Source organism: Camelus bactrianus, chromosome X (genome assembly GCF_048773025.1).
Source record: "Camelus bactrianus isolate YW-2024 breed Bactrian camel chromosome X, ASM4877302v1, whole genome shotgun sequence".
NCBI lineage: Eukaryota > Metazoa > Chordata > Mammalia > Artiodactyla > Camelidae > Camelus > Camelus bactrianus.
In genome coordinates, this window is record NC_133575.1 from 18762319 (window position 1) to 18786280 (window position 23962).

The 23962-nt window shown below is 39.9% G+C and overlaps 1 protein-coding gene across 6 annotated transcripts in view; it reads left to right on the top strand.

Moving 5' to 3' along the window:
* Positions 1-23962, top strand: part of POLA1 (DNA polymerase alpha 1, catalytic subunit) — a 293197-nt gene that overhangs the window by 50300 nt on the left and 218935 nt on the right. For all 6 annotated transcript variants that reach the window (XR_012504511.1, XM_074358788.1, XM_010961709.3 and 3 more), the window contains 2 exons: positions 974-1123; positions 1539-1661. Coding sequence is in view for 5 of the 6 variants with exons in the window: in XM_074358788.1 (XP_074214889.1) it covers positions 974-1123; positions 1539-1661 (273 nt within the window). In the remaining variant the exon portion in view is untranslated. The remainder of the gene's footprint in view (positions 1-973; positions 1124-1538; positions 1662-23962) is intronic.

Here is a 23962-nt window from a genome sequence, read left to right on the forward strand (position 1 = left end):
TTTAATAGGTTTGCTATCATCATCTGCTGTATTGGAAAACAATAGGTCCCTATTACTATTGTGAGATTTTTCATTTGAAATTATTGATCTTTGTAAAATCAGATACTTTGTAAAGACTCGGTTATCAAATGGCATTGACTCGACATACTTTAAGCCAAGAGGTTTATTTTTAATTCTGAACCTCTGAAAGGGCAAATGTGCCTGGCTTTTCTTTGCAGTCTGTTAATAGAATTAATAGAGGCTTAAGAAAAATGGTCTAATGCTTTGCCTGCTTTTTCCTGTTGTAAATTGTAATATAAGAAGACTGCTGGTTGCTTTCTTAAAATGTTGTTATTCTACTGATTGCAAAGCAATTTATAGATAAAAGATATTACATAAATACTAAGGGATCTATATATGTATTAATTTTTAGAAATGTCATGGCCTATTTAAACATGGGCTCCAAATTCCTAAAAGAAATTTGCTGATTTAGTATTTAGACTTTTATTTTTCAGTCTAAAACATTTACAGTAATTGCTGTGAGTCTCCATAGTTTCAAAGAAATTTTTATAGCATTTTGTTTGGTAGTACACATGACTTAAACCAGTAGTTTAGTTCCTGTTTTTTTAATTTCTTTTTAAATCTTAGTAGTCTCTCTTAGTGTTTTTATTTTAAAAACAATTTCCCCAGACATGCTGCTCCCCAGTCTTGTTGAAGGAAGGAAAGGAGCATGTGTAAAAATTTATTTCTTTAAATGATACCTACATTTGTCAGTACCTACAGGGATGGGAGGTAGATGGACTGATAGAATTGCGTGAAAAGAGGGCAGTGTTGACTTGTTCTGCCACCCTCTCATGCATTGGTGACCTTTACTTAGACAAGAAAGTAGCTTTTCAAGATGTGATCATGGGGTTAAGCTCCTGCAAGATATGATATTTGAAATTCATTTCTCAAAAGCTTGGTTTCTCTAAAATTCCTGTCGTGTGTTCATCAGGATGGAGAACAAGAACAGATTCCTGAGCTGCCAGACCCAGGCTTAGAAATGGGCATTTTGCCCAGAGAGATCTGGAAACTGGTGGAGCGGAGAAGACAAGTCAAACAACTAATGAAACAGCAAGATTTAAATCCAGACCTTGTTCTTCAGGTAGACCTTTCCACTGAGCAACGTCTGAGCGACAGTCTTGCCTTTTAAAATTTGATTATCTGGGGGTGATTTAAACATGATGCTGTGGGCAAATGCATGTGCTTAGTTTAAGTTTGTGGGTAGGAAACCATTAAAAAAACACTAGAATGCCTCAAAATACAATACCCCTCTATTTGCAAAGCTGTATCTGACCAAGATCCTTCTGATTTCCGGGAGCTGTGGAGCCCGTGTTTACTTGCTTCTAGGAGGTCAGGGAATTATGGGTCAGGGAATTATGGGTCAGGGAGGATGGGTTGACTGTTAAGAGTTCTTTTTCCGGGGCTGTTGAGGTTTTCCACTTCTTATTGGTGAGCTAGAAAACATCTAAGCGTCTGCAAATTCTCTTGTTTGTCTTTTGTCCTTGTGTGGCCTGCAGTATGACATTCGACAAAAGGCTTTGAAGCTCACAGCAAACAGTATGTACGGCTGCCTGGGATTTTCCTACAGCAGATTTTACGCCAAACCACTGGCTGCTTTGGTGACATACAAAGGAAGGGAGGTAAATGGTGTAACATTCCCATCTGTAAAAATGAGAGTATTTTTAACTGTACATGTTACGGTATGGGAGAGCCAAAAAATGTTACTAAGTTATACAGCTTCAAATACCCCTTTCTTAGGACAAATTTGAGACAGGTAGACTTTTAAGTAAGGATTCATTCATTTGTCCATTTTGTGTGTGTGTGTGTGTGTGTGTGTGTGTGTATTTATTGAGCATCTACTATGTGGCAGGCATTGTTCTAGGCAATGGGGATAGAGTATCAAGCAAGACATGAAAAGCCCCTGTGTCCTGAGGCTCATACTCCACCTAGGGTAGGGGGTGGGGAGAGGATTGTTTGGGAAAAGAGACTGTAAATAAGGGAATAAGCAAACACAAAAAGTAAGAGAATGTGACAGAAGTAAATTCTGTGAAGATAGTTGAGACAGGGTGGTGGGCTAGAGATTGTTAAGATGGCTGGCTAGTTTTGATTGCTCGGGAAAGGCTGCTTTAGGAGGTAACATGAATGAGACTTAAGTGACATGAGGGAGCTAGTATTTTTGCTGATGGTGGAGTGTGAGGGAAAGGAAGAAATCAAGGAGGATGCCTCCATTTTTGTCTTAGAACTGGTTAGCTAGTGGAACCATGTATTCAGATGGAGAAATCTGGGGGAGAGGGATTAAGAGTTTTATCTTGGATATGTTCCCTTTGAGACTTATAATAGATCTATAGGCATGTTAAGTAGGCATTTGGCTGTACAAGTCCCCAATTTCAGGAATATATCAGGACTGGAGTTATGGATTGAGAGTTATTGGTTTTAGAAAGATGGGCCGGATTTGAGGTCCTTTCCCTTTGTAAACACTACAAGCTTCATCTACTTTAGTACCACGTGCATGGGTTTTCCTTAATTTGTAAAAAATAGTTACATTAAATATTAAATTCCACTTAACTCCAATGAACTATTGATTTCTGCCAGTGGATTTAGGACAACTTGGTCTTAAGGCAGGAGTGGTTATGGTCAGAATGCTCATGTTGGGGGCCGGTATCAGAATATTCTAGAGTAGAGGTCAGCAAACTACAGCCCATGGGCCCAATCCAGCCTGCCATCTATTTTTTTTTTTTAATTGAAGAAGTTTTATTGGCACACAGCCATGCTCATTCGTTTAAGTATTGTCTGTAGCTGCTTTTGCGCTACAAAAGCAGAGTTCAGTAGTCAGGATAGAGATGTGCATGAATACGAAGCCTAAAATATTTACTATCTGGCCCTTTTCAGAAAAAATGTTTGCTAACCTCTGCTTTGGAGTCTAAACAAGGACTGTCTAATAGAACTTTGAGATGATGAAAACGTTCTCCATCTGCATTATCCAATGCAGTGGCCACTGGTCACAAGTGGCCGGTGAGCACTTGATCACTGGCTAGTGTTGACCAACTGAGGAAGTGGGTTTTGAGTTTTACTTAATTATAATTAAAATAAGTTTAACTTCAAATATCCACATGTAGCTACCGTATTGGACAGTGCAGATCTAGCTGGCATGAAACAAACAGGATGTTCAGAGCTGTTCTGTTGGTAGCCCGATCTCACAGACTCGGCTCACGGCCCAGTGGGGGAAGGCAAAACATGTATGGAGGGAGACCAGTGTTAATGTGGGAAGCTTTCAGATATGTCATTTCATTAAAACCCCACAAGAATCAGTTGATAGAGGTTAATAGTGTTCCCATTTTGCAGGTGAGGAGGCTAATAGACTCAAAGAGGTGAAGTATAACAAGTGACTTTTTTGAATGGGAACCCAGGCCTTCCTGCTTGTAAGGCCTTTGCTACATGAGGGTTGTCAGCTCTATCTCAGGCTCTCTCCTGACTGCCTCTGCTTTCTGTTCTACCTCTTATTCCTGGAAGTCTTTCTCGATACTCATGTGAAGACATAGGCTCTTTTTACCTGAGAAGATAGAAGTGTTTTAGGGGCTCCCTGAAATGAGGGAAGGATGTTTTCAGTTTCTTAGGCTAAGTTTACCTTAAAAATATTTAAATTTTATTTCTGTGAATGTATCCAGTGGCTTCTGATAGAATACCGTCTTATTTTTGTATTAGGAAATGCACTCACTATGCCCCAACTGGGTGATAATACATGGGTTGACTATTGAGATTGGATCAAGGTTACTCTTAAGTTTCTCAGGAGAGGCAATAGTTGACAATTTACTCCCTTGGAGAGTGCCTCTTGCTGTTGGGAAATCCCTGTTGTTACATTTTCTGCATTGGCTCAGAAATCCACAAGCTTAAAAGGGCACTGTTGATAATGATAAGCCCCAAATTTGTCCAAAGATCTCCCCTACTCTTCTAATCCATTGTACTTGAAGGGCAATATTTTTGTTTAGCTGGATTTTTAATAGGAAATTTAAACTCACTTTTTTTAGTTACATAAAATATAACAATAACAGATCTTAAACTATTTTTAAAAACCCTACTCTCCACTAAAAAAGAATTTCATACAAGTCTAGGAATAATCATATGTGATTTAATTTCTTGGCTTCTACTTTCCCCTTGTCTCTTACGCCTTTGCTGCTTCCTACAAATAAAAAAAAACATGTATAACAACTGTGGGAAATGGGCCTTTAAAGTAATGTGAGGTTAATGAGAAATAATAATTACTCAGTTGCTTCCTGGAAATCTTTTTCTAGAAGAGGATTCAAAGCCATGTACAGAAATTATTTCCTATAATAAAAATGATTGTTAACATATTGGTGATAATTATTAGCACTGGCAGATGGAAGTATTTTATATGATAATCTGACTTTTGGTTTACTAGCATTTTCCATATATACTGTTAGGTCTGTGAACTCAGGCATCTCTTGATTATTAAAGAGGTAGGAGCAAAGTGTAAAATGAGAGCGTGCTGAGATTTTGAAATACCTTTGTAACTTCAAACTTGTCTGTTTTGTATTAAGATAGAGTAGACAAAGTAATATAACCTGAAAATCCTAGAAGTTGTTTGCTTTTAAAGTCCTTGTAGGAGAAATTAGATTAAGGTTCAAGTGGAAATTAATGAGAAGGAAACCTGGTAGCATGTCATCTAAAAAGAGTCTAAAATTTTACATTTGAATATGGATTAATACACAGTCCGGGAACGCTTTAAGCCCCCCTCCCTTTTTATTTTTAAGCCTATTTTGTCTGTGCTCAGTTTCTTGGAATCATGCAGGTTTGGCTCTGGTGACCTAATAATTTCTGTAATCAAATGTATTATGGCTGCTAGAGTACTCAGAGTAATTACTAATTGTACTTTTAAAAACAGGTTTATAATAAAAATGCTAATAGTTGTGTCAAATGGACATCAATATTGTCTTTTCCCAGGTGTGATCTTTCACACTTAAACTGTTCAATGATTTTTAATTGCTCGGTGGTAGAGGAATTAGTTAATGGTTAAGAAATTGTATGAAGGACCTCATAGTGTGCAAGTTATTTAAAAATAATGAACTCAGTGTTTCCAGAGAAGTAATATGTGAACTTAGTTGACAGATACTGAGAAGTGAATTTGTATAAATAACCATCTCCATTTGTGTTTGTTCTCAATGTATGTGTAGAGAGACATAAAAAGGTACTGGGCGAGCTGATAGCACTAAGTGAACATATATGTTAAACTACAGAGAAAACAGACTCGGTTGTCAAGCGATTGGTGTGGTAATGGAAGTAATCGTTCACTAGATGGCGATAGACACCCTGAGTTCATTAATCAATTAAGGGTTTTATTCTATGAACAATAGTGAAGGCCATTTAGTGACACAAATCTGTCCAAATTTCTGACTTTTATTAATTTTGAAACTATTAAAGAAAGACTACCTCTGGACCAAAAGATTGCAATTGTCTAATCTGTTTAGTGTTTAAATAATGGTGATTCTTGAATAATAAGTTTTATTGATAAGAACAATCATCTAACATACCGTAGCAAGCTAATTCTTCTATCAAATAGCTAAATTCACACTCCTGGCCATGGGGCTACAATACATGACTCCCTTGGTCACAGTATCAGGCTAATCTAAAGAGAATTGAAATTATTTTGATATGTAATTTTGCCTCTTTGAATTTGTTGGGGTTGTTTTTGAGGGATTTTAGACTTACTCTATACTTAGAAGCATACTCATTGCATAATCCTTAGTATAATGGTAATATTTGTCTTTATGGAATAATTAGTACTTATTGACGTTGGTATTGTTTTATTTCTGCACTCTGTTATTTCTGTGCCCTTGAGAAAACAATTTTTGGTCTGGATTTCTGATTGCGTTTTAAAGTGAATGTATGCTCTAATGTTTGGGTGTAGAGCCCATGCGTTTTCATTTTCTTACCCAGTAGGTTGAAATGAGTCTTTGCCAGCCTGCTTGCCAACCTGTTGTAGACTGCCTAGCTTTCAGTTGTGTTTGGAACTGAAATTTGTGCATTTAGAAAATTTATCCAAATCATTGCATGAAAACATTGCAATCTGGGCAAGCTTTCCTGGGAGTCTTGGCGATGTGCTAGCAGCTGTCAGGAGCCCTTCAGAGTGGCCCTGGGACGGAGAGCTTTCCCCTTTGTTGATGTCAGTGGCAAAAGAGAATGAATGAATATGCAGAATTAAGCGCTAAAGGAGACTTTCACCTTTATCCGGAAATAAGGACAAATTTCACTTTTTCAATTTTTTTCTTTAAAAAGTGTGATTTTAAAAAATTAAATGCACAAAATATTGTAGAGACAACTAAAGACCCTTTCCTTCCCACCCGTTCTCATTTCTTTCTCTTCCTCAGAGGAAACTGCTTTCTCAAGGTTGGTTTTGTCCTTTTTGCCCAAGGTTTTTTGCTTATACAACAAATATGTGTACCTATACCTGTGGAGCCTTAAAATTTTGTACCATTTATGCATTGTGGTCTCCACTTTTTTTGTGTGCAGTGTGCCAGAAAAAAAAATGTAGGGGAAAACCCCTACTCTGTCTGTATACCACTTTTTAAGTATATCCATTTAAGTATATCCATTTTTAGACTTCATTTATTCATGTTACCTATTATGTAATATTTCAGTGAGTAAATACAGCACAAGATATTTTTTATTCTCCCATTGTCCATGTTTTTAGGTTTCCAGATTTTCATTTGTTTTGTTTTTTTGCTACTATAAATGGTGCTGCAGTACCCAGTGCCATGTGTGCAAGAGTTTCTCTAGAGAGTTACTCAGAGTGGAATTTGCACACCCACAAGTGGTATAGGACATTTTATTGATAGGCACAATCATTTAATTTATGGCAAGCTAATTCTTTCAGGTAACTAAATTTATATCTATGGCCATGGGGCTACGATACATGACTCCCTCAGTCACAGAATCAGAGGTTAATTTAAAAATAGTTGGAAATGATTTTGTTATACAATTTGCCTCTTTGAATTTGTTGTTTATTTTTCCATTGAGAGATTTTAGACCTGTTACATACTTGTAAACATGCTTCTTGCATAATCCTTAGTGTTCCATGTCTTTGTCAGCATTTGTTATTAGCAGAATTTAAAATTTCTGCCAGTCCTAGGAGTTTGAAATGGTATCCCATTGTGATTTTAATTTGCATTTCCCCAAGTGTTGATTAAGGTAAGCATCCTTTCCTGTGTTTTAACTCTTCAGTTTTTTTTCAGTGTGATTTGCCCGTATGCGTATATGTCCTGTTTCATTGGGTTGTATGTCTGTTAGTACTTCTTCTTAGGTATTCAAAGGCTAGCTCTTTTTTGGTCATTTTTTGTTGCAAATTTGTGTATATATTTTTGAGCAAAAGAAGGATTTATAATTATTTGCATCAAGTAAGGAGAACACCGGGGATCTTTCCCAAAGCAGTGTCTGCAAATATCTTTTGAGTTTGTGTTTATCTTTTAATTAATTTTATTTGTGGTCTTTCCTTGTGCAGAAGTTTTTTATTTTAATGTCAAATATTTGTTTTTTGCCCCTGTACACTGTTTTTTTGTTTCCTTAAGAAACTTTTCCCTCCTCCAATGACAGACATTCTCTCTTACTTTCTTCTAAAAGTTGCAAACATTGGCTTTGCTTATTTAGGTCTTAAATCCTTAAGGAAATTATTTTTAGGGGTGGTATAAGTTAGGAATCTGTGTTTGTCTGTTTGCTTCCTGTGGAGTTGTTGAACCCATTCCTCTATTCTAGGGGTTGACAACCTATGACCCAAGGGCTAACTCCTGTCCACTGCCTGTTTTTGTAAATAAAATTTTACTGGGACACAGCCACCCCCACTTGTTTATGGCTGCAATTGTGCTTCGTTACAATGGCAGAGTTGATGAGTGGCCAGAGAGACTGAATGGCCTGCAAAGCCTAATATGTACTTCCTGGCCCTTTACAGAAAAAGTTTGTGGACCTCTGGTCTAAAAGAGAGTCACATATAATAGAAAAGTCACTCTCATATCTAACAGCATCAGTCATAGTAGGTGAATACAGAGGCAAGTACACTAAAGGCGGTGAGAAGGAAGGAAAACAATCTTTTGGACATCTAAAAAACAAAGATTTTGAAGTTTTACTCATTTAGATTGTCACATGAGAACTCACAGAAGCAAAGGGAATGTCTGTGACTCCTCTCAAGTTGTAGGTGACATTTCGTGTGTCTGCGCATATGTGTACTCTTGGGGGGAAAGGGCACATAGCATTTAAGAGATTCTCAAAGGGGCTCATGATGCAAAAATGCTGAAGGACTGCTGGTTCTTACATTTCATTTGTGCCCTCTTCTGTAGATGGCAGGGACACTTTAGTCTTAAAAATGTATGCTTTTGTCACCTAAAACATGGCAGTATGGAGAATTTTCTTACCAGACCAGACCCATGGAAACTGTATGGGTGGTAGGAGGGAAGAGTTCTGATTCCATCTCCAGAATTTTAATAGCCGCCAGTAAGATTACTTTTAACTTCAGCCGACCTACTAACATTTTTATTTTTTTTAATATAAGAAGATAATTTCTCTTAAGGGTGAAATGAAGATTTAATGTATTTTGGCCAAATATGTTTTACGTTAAAAAAAGCAATATCCTTTTTCAGTGATTACAGATTACTTACCACTTTTGAAGTTGTTTATATTACAAAATTCTAGGCCAGAGAAACTTTTTATTCCCTTTTTATTGTTGTATTTCGGGGGTGTTTGGGTTCTAAATTCTCTGCAGTTCTTCATACCATTCAGCTTTATTAATTCACATCTACTAATTGAGATTTGGTAGTAATTCAGATGGAATGAGTTAAAATTCTTCATAGCACAAATTAATAGTTATTTTAGAGCCTAGGTTCTTTTCACATACCTTTGACTTTCTGCAGAAATACCTGTTTTCATTCAAGTAAGTGGCAGCTTCACTGCAGAGTAAATAATCTATATTGATGAACTTTTAGTAATTAACGTCTATATGTGCTTGTCCATTTGTGTCCCTTCTGAAATTGGTGAAAGTCACATTGGTAAATATAAAGGTAAGAAGCGGAAGCACTGAATTTGGAAATACCCCACGGAAGGCCAGTCCAGATTATGGTAACTTAGACATTCAACAATTTGAGAGAAATGCAATGACAAAAAATTTCGTATATATAGAATAATGTATGCTGTATGAACACAGTATTGCATTTATAGAGACAAATAAGTGGGTTACATTTAGGCCTGGTTTGAATTTATATACCTGAAAACACATAGGAATTCTTTCAAAATAGCTAAAACTTTATAGACTTTTGAAAACGAATTCAGAACATCCTTATCCTTCTCTCAATGGTTGGAAACTAGGACCTCCCAGATGCCTGGGCATGTGCTTCTGTGTGCTCTTTGGGTTTTGAATATCAATAGGTACCAGTTTAGGAGGACCCAGGTGGTGATGTTAGAGGTAGAGGAAGAGGGAGACGAGGTCAGGTCCTACCCTTGAAATGGGCTGTGATCTGTGAGCAAGTCTTTGGTAAGGAGTGCCCCACACCCCGCCTCCTCACACATCGTACCATTGGGTGTTATGTTAGCGCAGTGACAGGTGGTCCTGGGGCTTTGTGGGCTGGCCTCCCCCATCTTCAGAATCTCCTCAGTACTAACCTTAAAAGTGCCAGGGTCTGTTTAGTTAAGGAAGGTGGAATTTCCTTATTCTCACTTTACATTAGGGCCTTTTAAAAACCCACACATTGAATGTTTTACTATTAGATTTCCGAGTGGGTCTGCAAAAAGTAGTATGACTGCTTTAAAGTTTTCTATTAATTGACCAAATAGCAAAACAAAAGAAAAGCCTACAGCCTCAAATTGTTTCCGTGTTCCCCAGTCTCCACTTGGTGCAGTTTGTCAGGGATCACTATGTATACGTTTTGGTGTCCCCCCCCCTCCCCAGCACCCAGCCCTGTGCCTCCACAGAGTGGGTGCTAGTTTGCTGTGACTCTGGGAGCACACTGGCCTCGTAGTTTCTGCAGTTACAGATGGGTAGATGTGGAGGAGATGGATTTTTTAACATAGGCTCGTGATATTTAAACCTATTTTGAGTTTACAAGAATGGCCTGGATACTCAGAACAAGAAAAAGGATACTTTATACATTTTTACTGGGCACTCTCATTTGAGAAGTCAGGGATGTATTTTTGCTTCAACATTTTGCCCATTTAATTACTGAAACCCCTGGGACTATGGCTAAGGATGGGAAGATAAACACTACCAGACTCACCTTGTGTCAGCGCCACTGGTCTCCGCTCAGACAGATGGAGTTTCATTACTCTGACGTGAGTCACAGAAACTGAGTCCTGGAAATCTCTTTCTTTCTTCCCCACCCCTCATCAGAGTGAGTGACTTTGTTAACCCAAACTCATTCCTCTTTCTACATATGTGAACATTTTCTATAAACCTGTTTCGGTGTATGTTTCTTTTTCACAAGCCGCATGTTATTTGACAGGTGTTCTAAAGCTCCTTGCTTTGGCAGTGAACCAAGATGACAGAGCAGTAATGATTTCAAAAGCGCCATTCCCTCCTCGTTAAGACACAAAAAGAAAAGTGTGAAGTTATTAGCTACTGTTCACCAGTGGCATACAAACTGGTACTGTAAGGTTTAATTGTTTGGTTCCACAGTCAGTCTGTCTAGGTAATTTCCTGGATAATACTACTGTTAAGGAAAAAGGAAAATATCATATAACTTTACTTTTTTTCCCTCATCCCCCGCCCCCGCTTCTCAAATTGCAGATACAGAAGGATTGCAGAGAAGGGATCACTGCGAACCAAAATACTGATCTTTTTCCAACTTTCCCTTTACTCATCTGCCCAGGTAGTAGGTTAAGGGTGATGTGGTTGCACTTGACAACCTTGGAGATTTTCCCACCCCTCAAAAGGATCAGCTGCTCCAGCATTTGAATCTGATGGTGTACAAGATGTCACTACACCGTCCTCTTAGTTTAGCCGTGCCGGGTACACATCTTGCTAATTGGAAGAATCGGCAGCCCATGCCGTCTGGTGGCTTGAGTGGACTCTTCCCAACAGTACAGCCAGGCTCTTTAGAGACACAGCCACCTCCAATTTAAAAACAAAACATGTTGGTTGGGTTGATTCTGGCTCAGGACTGGTTAACTGAGGGCAGGCTAATAGAATTAGTGCCTTCTGATTGTGTTTCATCATTTCAGTAGGCAACGTGAGCCTGTGTCAATTTGCTGTATCGTAAATACTGTGTGAAATTACAGTGAGCTGAGTTCAGTAAGTTGTGGGAGTTTTGGAAGGCAGGGAGGATGACATTATGTATGTGTGTATGTGTTAAGAAGCTGTTTGATTTTAAGCCAGAAATTCCTGAGCCCTGTAGTCATCGTCTTAGAGATTTTGTACCTACTTTGAAATTTGGTGCCAGTGTTGGGTTGGACAGCTGTCCTTGTTTCCTTTTTATTACTAATTTTTGTGGGTGAATTAGCTGATGTCCCTTTTAAACTTGAATGTATCAGGGTCTCAAAATTAAAAATAAATTTTTCTTTGAAATTCCCTTCCTCTTTTAAAAAGTGAAATGAAATAGAATGTAACTGAAGCGACTCTCTGGGTTTTTTAAAGAGCAGCAGAGCATGAGTGATTTCCAGAAATGATTTATGTGTGGTGTTTGGAATTGTTCTTTTCAGGTTTGGATTTACTTTTATTACCTGGTTTTATTGGCTTTGTTGTTTTACATCAAAAGATAGGCTCTTTTGAGACTAGTGTTGAGATTTTTTTGCCCGAGGGCTAAGGACTGGGGATGGGCATGGAGCAAAGATATTAGGTTTCTGTCATAATTTGGAGTGTCAGACATTTGGCTATATTTGTTTCAGGGGCTTTTCGCCCCTGCTGACTTAACCACAGACTATATTTTCAGCCCTGTGCAGGAGAGTGGTGTGCCTTCTGCAGGCGGGGAGGAGGGGCCCTTAGGGAAGGGAATAAGTTCACGGGCTATTAATAATGTGCATTGTTCTTAAGGCCACATGTAATATTCCTGTGCGCTGGCCACCGGGGTAGGGTGTATGTTCTATTTAAGTTGGACTGCATGGCATGATGCAGTGGACAGCTGATAACTGAATTACAGGAAAAATCAGTGTTTCTTCTTTAATGGTGTCCTGACAGGGCAGAAAAAAATAACTTTGTTTTCAGAAGATTGGCTTCGAGCGGGTGAATATATTTAATTCATTTACTCATTCTTGCCTCATAGCCAGAAATTCTTTGAGTAATATTTGCTGAGTGTGTGTACTGTGGAGGGAAATGGAGACAAATGACCTTGCTTGTGACCTGTAAGCTTGAGACGAAAGCCTTAGGTAACGACTCCAGTAAGACTAGAACTTGAGCTTGTGAGGCCAAACTCGTGATTCCTTAGTAGTAAACAAGAGAAAGGATCTGCTCTGGGTGCAGACGCCACATGGAAAAGCCTGAGTATGTGCTGGAGAAAGCCCAGACTGGAGACACGGGGGGCCATACTCACCCACTTGCGTGTTTGCTGTGTTTGGTTTTGAGCAAGCAAGTCCCTCTGAGACTCTGTTCTCATTGGTCAGAGAGGCTAGATGATGATAGATAGATACTGCCGCGTGTTCCAGTCACAAAGCATCTTCACGTGGGAAAGCCTGTACACATTTCTCATCACAATGCAGAAGAAAGTGCGAAGCCCCTACAAGGTGTTAGGCCTGGTGCTGGTGTGTTCAGGATCCAGTGGTAAATTGAAGTGTTCAACGTCCTTGTCATCATGGGGTTTTCATTGTGGTAGGGGAGAGCCACTAAGCAAATTGTCAGATGAATAATCATGCCAATCCAAGAGCAAATCAGTGCCAAGAAAAGGACTGGGAATTTCTGAGTGCTGCTAACAAAGGCCCTCTGAAGGATCAGAGCTTTTCTGAGCATGTGACACTTGAGCTGACATCTGAAAAGTGTGTGCTGGAGTTTAGTAGCTAAAGGCTTACAGGGATCATCATTCCAGGGGGAGGGATGCCACGTGCAGAGGTCCTGTGGCGGGCCGAAGCGTTACGTACATGGTCAAGGAAGTGAGGGGAGGCTGCTGTAGCCGGGGTGTGGAGAGGAACTGGGGAGTGATGGGAAGTGAGGCTGGAGACAAGGCCAGGGGTCACAGCATGCCGGCCTTGCTGGCCATATCGAGCAAGGGGTGGACATAAGTAGGTTCTTTGAAAGCTTGAGGGATTGGCTCCCATCTGCATTTTGAGAAGATCACTCTGGCTGAGTGAATTGGAAGGGTCGCAGTAGATGAGGGACATTAGTTAGTAGGCTCTTACCTAAGGTATTCCAGGCTTGCGGTGTTGGTAGCTTGGCTAGTGTGGTGGCTGTCAGGGGAGGGAGAAGAATAGAGACGTGATGGAGATGTAAGAGAAGAAGAATCAGTAAATCTGGTGGCAGGTTGGATGTAGGGCTTAGGGTGGGGAAAATATCAAGGACGACTCCTGGCTGGCTGACTTGTGCAGGTAGATGGGCGGCCTGCCTCTCACTGAGGTGAGGAGCATTGGAAGATGTCAGCATTTGGGGCCAGGGGAGGGAAGGATGAGCAGTCTGATATTGGACATGTTCATTTTGAGGTGGCATGATATGAATTGGGGAGTTATTGGTGAATTGAGGTCATTAAGCCATGACGTGGATGAGATTACTTTGGGAGAGGAGAGAGGAAGTAGAAAGGGAAGTGGGCGGAGGGCCCAGTCTTGCAGGTCCTGGTGTGGAATGGCAAGGAGGTGGAGGAGGGACTTACTAAGAATATATGTATGTTTATGTATGACTGAAGTATTGTGCTGTACACCAGAAGTTGACACAACATTAGAAACTGGCTATACTTCAATAAAAACATATATATATATATACACACAATGTAAAAATAAAACTCAAGAATTCAGTAGGGGAAAAAAAAGTCAGCTGTAGAAGAGGGCACCAGAGGGGGAGAGAAGTAGGAGCAGGAGGAGTCGTGAAAGCCAGTGATGCGTGTTTCAGGGAGGTGCTGGGTGACCATCGGAAAGAGGCACTGGTGATAGTTTTGAAAATTTTCCATCAAATTTCAGAACACGGAGGTGATGATTGACTTCAGCTGGTGCTGTCTTAGTGCACTGATGGTGACCAGAACTGCTGTCGGTGGACATTGTAATTCTCCCCAATTGATAGATGAGGGATTGGAGGCCCAGAGAAGTAACTTGTGCAACGCCTCAACTAAGTGGCAGACCTGGAATCCGGTCCTGGGGGCCCGGCGCTCCTGGGGGTGGCCCGGGCGTGGCTCTGCTGCTCCCTGGGCTGGTGACCTGCTGCTTATTTAACCGATCTCATCCTCAGCTTTCTAGTTTTTAAGGATGGTAACTACCCAGCGAGGTAAATGAGAGTGTGTTAATGCTTTGATTCCGAATTCGAGACATAATAAGCACTCAGTAAACATTAGCCAGAAACTCAGCCCCTTAGCGGTCATGTCTGCACTCTCTTCAGAGCCTCTCTCACTCCCGCTACGTTTTCCTCTCACTTGAATACTTAAAAGTCTACTCTGTTACGGCCCATTTGTAGGCTATTTGCCAAATTATTTTCCGTTTTCTGTTTTTACTTTGTTGTTTCTTTGGCTTTTTGTCCCTTTGTCCACCTACAGCACGGATTTCTGTGATCTCTTTCAGGCTTTCTCAGAACTCACTTTCCCTGAGTGATGTAGCCCGGCCTTCCTAACGCTTTAACTTAATGACCTCAGCTTATACTTACAGCCGTTTGCTCCTAAGGGTTTGATGTTCATGAGTTCACCGAGTATATTGGTTCTCCCCTCCCCTACTCAGTTCATTGTGGCTCATGTGGCTGGCCCTTGACTTAAGTTGGGTAGCAGTTACTATGTACTTCTAAACAGATCCTGTCTCACTTTCTTCTCCGTGTATGAATAGTAAAAATTAGATATACCATTCAATTAGGGGTAATAATAATATATATTAATATATATGTTAATTATTATATATTATAATTAACATATATATTAAGCCTTTAATGCTTGCTAGACACTGTTCTAAGCACTGTATACTGAGAGTAAAGCCCTACTGCAACATATAAGCTGAATTTTAAAAAATGTTTTTTCCAGTTGTGTAAAGTGTAGGAGTCATGTTATTATGAAGTTTATGAAAAATAGTGTTTTTCAGTTTGTTTTTTAGTTCCTCTGTGTGTGTAGGGTGGCATGGAGGAGAAAATGTTTTCATTTATTAGATGTATAGAAACGTACTGAAAATCGAAATGGTCATGAGCTAGTTATTTCCTAACATCTCCGCTGCTCCTCATCCAGCATCTGGATTCAGGCTTTTACCTGGTCCTGTGAATGGCGGCTGGGTGGAGGATGGGAGCCAAGCCTCAGTCAAGTTAGGTCTGAATTTGCCTGGTTATGAGACAGGTAATCATGAGGTTATCTGCCATGATCTCCGTTTTATAAGCTGGGAGAACTGAAGTACGGAGATCGTCAGTAACTTGCCCAAGATCACGGGGCTGGTCAATCACAGAGCCACGATTCAAATCAGGCCATCCAAGCATTCTTAACTGCCCCCAGCATACCTTGCCTGTGTTTTATGAGAGGGTGTCTATGCCGCAGGCCTGTGGAATGGGAGAAAATAGTACTATTATCTTTGCCGTGCTAGGAGCCATTTTTGTTTGATAAGATGTGACTGGTTCACCTGTTTCATTCTGGCTTGGTTAATATTTACAGCCAGTTTATAGGTTTTCCAAGAGTGTTGATTCTCTTTTTACCTCCTCAGTCTTTTGACACCAGCCATAAGGGAATTAATTTGGTTGGTCATAATTAATGAGGCCCTAAGAATAGAATTCTTCAGGAAGAGGATTGGGTGATGAAGCAAGGGTGGAGAGACGGGGGTGAGGAGGAATACTTCCTTCTGTCATATGTGTTTTGTGGCATACATGGCACTGTGCTGTCCACCACGGCGGAAACTGGGATGGTTCGGGAGCATGTCTGCATAGCTTCTCTGTAGCACTCACTGCCTGTCACAGTGGTGAAGGTCGTAGTGTGTTTGCCGTAAGCAGAATAAACAAATAGATCCAGAAAATGTATTCAGTAATCTTTGCTTGATGAGCAGAAGCTAGCAGTTGTTTAAAACAAATGAAGGGGCTAAAAACTCCCCTAACTTTTATTTACCAATCAGATTGCAAAGGGAAAAAATAGCCTATTTTTAGACTGAGGCTCCAATTATGCTAAGCCTTGAAGATAATGAAACAGCCTGACACAAAAGAGTGTGGTGACGCAAGTTTGTGTGGTGAAATTCCAAGACATTCACTGACTTTTTAGGATTCTGCACAGTGAATATTAAGCTCCTAAAGTGTTTGTTGCCCGGAAACAGTGCTTTATTCTTTTACATGCAGTGTAATGAAGTGAACCTGTGTTGTAATTTGTTTCTTGTGAGGAAAAGGGAGAATTAGCACACATCCTCTGCCTTGACTTCCTATCTTTGGCCTCTGTTGTGTCCCTTTTATTTGCTGAAGCCACCAAGTCATGCTGTTACCAATACTGCACACTGCCTCCTGTTGTAATCACTCTGCTTTTTCTTCATATTCAGCACAATGAGGGTTTCCAGTTTTTCAATTAATTTTGTATTGTAGATTTGGCAGAATTTGGAGGCTTGCTTTCCCTGTCGCTCTTTCTTCATTCTGCATAAGCATTACCCTTAGCTTTTCTGCTCCTGTTCTTTCGTAATCATATCACGCAACATCTTCCCTTGGAACTAATTAGATGGGGGGATTTAAGTGAAGTATGTGCTGGCCCAGGGCTTCACTGGCTGGGTTCATGGAAGTTGGCTGTTGTGCCGTCCAGTCTCACGTTGCCTTTCCATTTACAGGTTTGATGATGGGCTTCTGGGTTTTCGTTCTGCTGCCTGTCATTATCTTCCTGAAAATGGAGCTGAGGTGCTCACTGCTCATGTGATGAAAAGTGTAAAGCTTCCTTCCAAGGCAACCTGTTTTCTTACTCCCTAAGTCCTGCTGTAGCTTGAGTCTTACGCAGTCTACTTCCTGGAGACAGGAACTCTGCCATCTTCCATGTAGCCTGAAAGTTTGCTTTTTCAAAGTGGTTGCTGTAAGAAGTAAATGTGGGAAGGCAGAAGGAAAGACCTATCAAACCCAAGAAGCCAAGGCTGCCAGCTCCTGGCATGGGTGGTTTAGGAAAGGCTTTGATGAAGTGGGGCGGGAACAGGCTGTGAAGGGAATAAAACAGGTCCTCATTAGATTCAGACCGAAGTGCTTTAGTGTGACCTGTGGAATTGCTGGAAACATAAAATAGCGATCAGGTGATTGATGAGGACAGCCTGGTTGGATGAAGTGGAAGCTGGGAAATGTCTCTGGCTGGATGCCTGCTATCCACATACAGTACGTTTACTCCATTTCATTTAATCTCCTGCAACCGTGCGGGTAGAGGATCTTATCCCTTTTCATAGATGAAGAAAAAAGTCTCAAAGGGATTAAGTAAATTGCCAAGGTCTCTTTACTTGTAAGTGGCTAAAATGAATATGGCCACTCTTCTGGAAAACAGGAAACATGGACACCAACAGTATTTATCTTCTTATGCTTGGTAAGTAAAATACTGGGTAGTCCGATTGCTGAAAAGGATTTAATAGGTTTTTTTTTTTTTTTTTTTGGTCGTCGTTACTATACTTCAACAGAGAGCTCTTTCTTAAAATTGTAGATGCACCAAGTTCAGTTCATTTATCTGGCTTCCTGTGTGTCAGGTGCAGTATTGAGTCCTGGGGAGTCAAGGGTCCCTGAATGTAGTCTGAGTTGAGAGCGTAGAGGGAAAGGAAAGACATTGACCTGTAAACAAATTCTATACACTATGAATGAGATAAATTTGAAGAAAGAAGGAAAGATGCACATTGCCTGGGGGTTAGAGAATGCCATCCTGGTCCATAGAATAATTCCTACTCTTGGTTCCATGGATTCTTTGGTCATTGCTAGAATTTGCCCAGAGAGGTATGGGATGCTGTTTTTATAGGAGTGAAGTTCCAGAGCAACCTTATGATGTCACATCCTTGGGGGCCTTCTTTTCTAGCTAGAGTTCTAAATTCATGAGGTTAATGAAGTTTTTCTTTTTGGTGAGTGAAGAATCTTCCATTTGTACAACCATTAAACCTTTTCTTTTCTTTATTTTGAATTCTCAGTTACACCTCTCCTCACCCTCTTCTCTGACCAGAGAGGGCAGAGAGGTTTCTGATTCTAGCTCAGCACATAATTGTCACTCAATAAAATTTTTTTTGCGAGAGAGCAACAGAACTTGAAATCTTCCTGTGATTAATTCATGTTGATCTGTGGGAATGGAGCTAGAAGGAGATTAGTTTTGTTGGATAAAAAGCTACCTCCTCACCTTCAACAATAATAGCAAAAACTATGGATAAATCATGAAGTATAAATTAAAGCTCAAGATAATGAAAACATATTTCAAAATTTGTGTTCCTTTATGAAGTCCATCTCCCAGCCAGTAGGATTACATCTCAGCCCAGAGTGCTGAAGGTGCTTGTAATTCCTAGCACCTCACCCTTGATACACACTCGATGAAGAATAATTTGATTATGAAATGGCTATTGGTAATCTCTGGGGAATCCTGGACAATAGGTGTTCTGGCATCTGCCAGACTTGGAGACCACCTCCCCTTCCTGGAACAGATTGATCTTCGAATCTTTTTGGTACAATAAAATGGGGATTGTAGAGAGTAAGTCAAGAATCAGAGATCAGTCAATGTTTCGCATGCTCTCAACTCTCTAGTGAACGTGGTATAAGCAGTACTTGGACATTGCCCTGGGCCTGAAGGTGGGACTCTTCAGCACCTCAAACAATAAAAGGTGGAAAACCTTCTGTTGCTTTTTTCAGAGTAGGAATAAGGCCATCAAGTCATAACTCTTGTAATTTGGGATGCAAATTACATACAACCATGTCAGGATTTTCTTGAGGTTTTCATTCTAGAAGACCAAAAACAGCAGCATTGATTCTGTTTCCTGAAAGGTGAACTCCAGAAAATTCTAGCTTTTTAAGAACACAATTCTAGAAAAAATTACTAAGCAATTGTTTTTCCATATATTATCACAGTCACTAAGGATTGGTATTGGTTCACCAGGAACAGGGAGTCTTGTTAATTTTGTTTTTCCTTTTAGGCTTAATGTTGGATTGAACCACTTGAAAACACTGGTTTTGAAAGTCAAAGCAGTTAAATATCAGCAGTTTCTTATCTTAATAGTTTTTATTGTGTTTTTTTCTGATTGTAAAATTAATACATGTTCATTATAGTATACTTAGGAAATACAGGAAAAAAAGCAACTAAAACTTCATAGTCTAACAATTATTTTTTATATGTTTCTTTCCATCTTTTGCTATATGATATTCACAAGAATACTATTTTTGAAAAACATGACTTAGATTATAGTTCATTTTTGTGGAGTATCTGGCTATTTATATTTAACCTATCATAAGCATTTCCTTGTAATCAGATATTTTTAGAAACTGGATCTTTTACGATTTCAGCAAGTAGATGTTGCATAATTTATTTATCCTTATTCCTACTTTAGCACATTTGTGTTACTTCTAGTGTTTTACAGTGATAAGTAGTGTTGTAATAAACATCTACATGAATCTTGGTCTGCATCTCTGATTATGTCCTTAGGATAAATTGTCAAAAGTGGAATTTCTAGGATCAAGGATGTGAACTCTTAAAACATACTTCTTCTATGTGCCTGCCAGTAGTGTATGACAGAACTTACCTTTCAGCATCACCACAATTAGCGATTACTTCTAAAACCAACAAAGAAACAAGATGGGCCAATTTCATTTTTCTGCCTTTGGTAAGTTTTTAGCAAACAAGATCATATAATCTGATTTTCTCGAAGAACCTGACAAAATTTCTCATGGTATCCTTTCAGTCCAATCAGACCAATGTGAACTGAATGCAAATAGAATTGGGGGGGAATCTCTAGTACTGAACTGTACCCTAGAAAGGCTTTATTAGTTTGTTATTGCCAAATGACAGGGGCCCCTCTATTACTCTGTGGTGAGGCTCAGTGACTGTGTCCAGACCAACATTATCAGTAGAGCTTTGAATGAAAACAGAACATGCCCTTAGTAGATTTGCAGGTAAGTCTCAGAGCCGAGAGGGATGGCTATTAGTTTTTTTCCTACCAGACCATGGGTTTTGTAAGCATAGGAGCCAGAGTACAGAGAGCAGTCCATCTGGAATCAGCTGTGTGGCTGGGGGCAAAGTCAGTTAACGTCTCTCTGCATCAGTCTCCTCATCTATAAAATGGAAGCTTAGCTCATGTGTTTGGAAGATGAAATGAATTAGGCATAAAGCACTAAGACTGATTCCTGGCTCTTAGTAAGTGATAGGTAAAGGTCGGCTGCTGTTGTCATTGTTCATTTTTCTCTCTTGACCGGTAGGTAACATGTGCTTCTTAAATGAATGACTAACGGAATCAGCATGTTAAGGGAGAATAGGCCCATTCTACAGATGAAATGTAGTGGACAAGTCTGACATTTATGTTTTATAATACTAGACTGTCACGTAAAGAAAGGCTGAGATTATACTGTGTGGCTTCAGAAAGTAGAGATGTGTTAATTGACAGAAACTAGCAATAAGGGACTTTCTATCAAGTAGCTCTGCCAGGTAGTAGAGTTGCCCTGTCAGGTAGTGGAAGAAATCAAACAGAAGCTTCCATTCTATTACAAGTATATAATAGAAAAGAGAAGCCTCCTTTGGATCGGAGATTGGACTAGATAACCTTTAAATCCCTTTTAACTCTAGGCCTGTTCTGTGGCTCTGAGTGGAGTATGTAGGATTATCACAAGAGATGCAGTAAGGCCCCGTGAGTGCATCTTTGGAAGGGCTGATGCTGCTAATCCCTGCCCACTCCACCCTCCCCGCTTCAGCTTCTTTCACCTGTTGCACGGCAGCCTCGCCACGGCCTGTTCCTCAGTTTGATGTGGTCGTGCAGCCTAGCTTGGCGTCCTCCGTGGCAGTGCCTTGGGGCGAGTATTTGAAGCGAGGGCACTTTTTTTCATAAAGATACAAGAAAATTGCAAGGAGATTGTTGCCTGCAAAGTGTATCTCAGAATTGTTTTAAAAACCAGGCAAAAGGTTTTGTCCACGGTGGTTGCACTCTTGTAGCTTTATAAGGAGCAGAGGGTGGGCTTCACCTTTTGCTCAGGGGTTCTGGGTCTGGGGTTTGTGTACTCGCCTTGGGTCTCTGCTAAGCCTGGGGAAGGGGTCACTGAGCCCACACTGTCGTATGTTCTATTCAGGCTTGTATGCCTTGGGCTGGGATGGTTTTTCCGTCACATGAACTCTGATCCCTCCCTCTTAAGCTGTTTAAAGGTAGCTTCCAGATAAAAGTTAGGAAGCTGACTTGGGAGCACAAGCAGTTGCTTCCTTTCTTCGGGTTCTTTGCTGGATGATTTCTGACATGTCTTGTCATTGTTTTGCACTGCTCTCCCCATTTATAATATTTGGAGCACTGGCTTTTTGCCACACTTGTCAAGGATTTATGGGAGTTAATGACATGTAGTATATAAAGTGCTTTGAGATTCTTTCATGCAACTTGGTATTATCTTGAAAGCAAGAGGTTTAACTGTTCATTTGTTAGATAACTAGTGGGGTTTTAAACAGATGTAATCACACCATGCCTGTTATTTAAAGTACTAAGTGATACACACAACTTTAACTGCTCAAATTTTCAGCGAAGTGACTTTTCTTTCCTTTTCTGTTTTTCTCCTTATAAGCCCCATTATTAGGGAATGCTCTGGGAAAAATTGGGAGTCATGGTCCTGAAAAGAATTGTCCAGTCTGTGGTTTTTAATGTTCTCAGTTTGTCCTTAGTTTTGCTGTCTGGCAGTCAGTAGCTGACGTGAAGAGCTTATGGCTTCAGTGCATTTTGCTCTTGTTACCAGTGTGTCTGTAGCTGGTGTTACAGAGACGCTAACCGAGTTCTGTGCTGTGCAGTGCGTGGCCCAAAGGGTTGCTGCTCTGTGTGCCAGGTGGGTTAATATGTTTTAGAAAAAGCATCTGCAGAATTTTACAGTGGATACTCTTTCATGGCCATATTAATTTTACCCCTTTTGAGCAGGATCAGTTGACCAGCCAGAATCCAGAGCATGCACATGCATTATCAGAGTCATGTGCAGCAGTGATGTACACACAGGGAGTGAACTTTATGGGGATGGGTCTGATGCTTCCAAGGCCTAGGGTCTCGTTGCATGTATTTTGAGCTGGAGTGTTAAGCCTGGTGCCTTAAGAAGGCTTTGCTTCTCCTTTTAATCTTTAGAATTTATAAAACCAACAGCTTTGTAGCCTTCAGTAGGAGGATTGTATGTAGTGCCCAAAGGTCTTTGGAATGTAGAACCCATAGAGAGGAATAGATCCGGGTTTACTCTTGTCCTTGCATTGTGTAGAACTCTGCAAAATAAAAATTAGAATAATAGAGATGGAATATGTGGAAGATTTTTTCCAAAGATTGCTAAACATTAGATTTCTGGACTCATCTGATTTAGACCGAAAGGAGCTATACTTAGTCCAAACCCCTCATTTTACAAATGAAAAAATGGAAGTCCATAGGGTCCCACTGAGCCAGAATCGGGACTGATGTAAAGCTCAGGGGTCTTCCTTCCCAAGCCGAGCTGATTGGATCTCACCATTCTGATAGCTGCTGCAGAACATCACTGCAGCATTTCGAAAATTCTGAATCACCATATAAGAAAATGACTCTCAGTAAAACAATGCAGTTGTTGAATCCGTAGTCCAGGGAGGTTGTATCGTTTGTATTGATTAAGTAACTTCAGGTATTCCATAGTCTTCAGAAAGGCTTAGCTGACTGTATTTATTTTGTCCACCTTTTACCCAGTTAACAGAATGCTTATTTCCTTATTGCCACTTAAAAGTCATCTGGAAGACTCATGCTGACAGTGTAATGCATGGTGAAGGAAGGGGGTAAAGTAGGAAAACATAATTATTGCATGTACAGTCTTTTTAAAGGCACTTTGCTCTTCCCTCCTCTATCTTTTCCCCAGCCTGGTTGGGTGGATCTGATTTGTGTAGCCTTTTCCCCCCTTTCTTTTCCTCAATTGAGTAAGAGCTATAAAACTATTCAGGAGAAGCTGTAAACTATAGCAGAGCATGTGAAAAGATAGTAGTTTGTGCCTTTCTCAACCTTGTTATAGATCTGTGGATAGTCTGGAGCTTACAAAACTGTACTTAAATATTTTCTATAATATAGGTTGAGGACAGATTTCTATTTGCTGTTGATGACTGTCAAAACAACTTCCCCAGAGCGATTGTCACAGAGTGCGGGGCCTCATTTTCTGATGGAGAAACTGCTTTGGTTTATCCTCACTGTGTTTTTACATGATTATTTCTTATTTTCTCAAGTGCTTATGACATTTAATAAATTTGCAGTTGAGAATTGTGGCAGCCAGTTATGTAAGAAAGGGAAATTGGGCGCCTGGAAAATATTTAAATACAAACAAATGACAACAAAGCTTAACTAGGAAGAGTATGATTTTGAAATTGTGAGTAAAAGTGATCTAGGCCTAAGACAAGCTGAAAACTGTATTTCCTCATTGATTCCTTTATTAACCAAAGTTGTTTTTCCTTCAAACACAAACAAGTCTTTTGTTTAATCTTTGGGAAATGACGCTTCACAGGAATTATTTATTTTGGTTATTGATGGACAATATTCTTAGGATTTGGTGCTCAAGATGTATCTTTTTTCAGCTGTTTTACTGAATCCCAAGCTTTCTCAAGGCATATTTTAAAACCAGCACTAGTAGTAGGCAGACTTATGTTCTATCCTGTTTGTTTGTTTGTTTATTTATTTATTAACACTTTTAGCTTCAGTTAAGTTGGGCTTCTAGCCTGGAGTGTGAAATACAATACAAAAA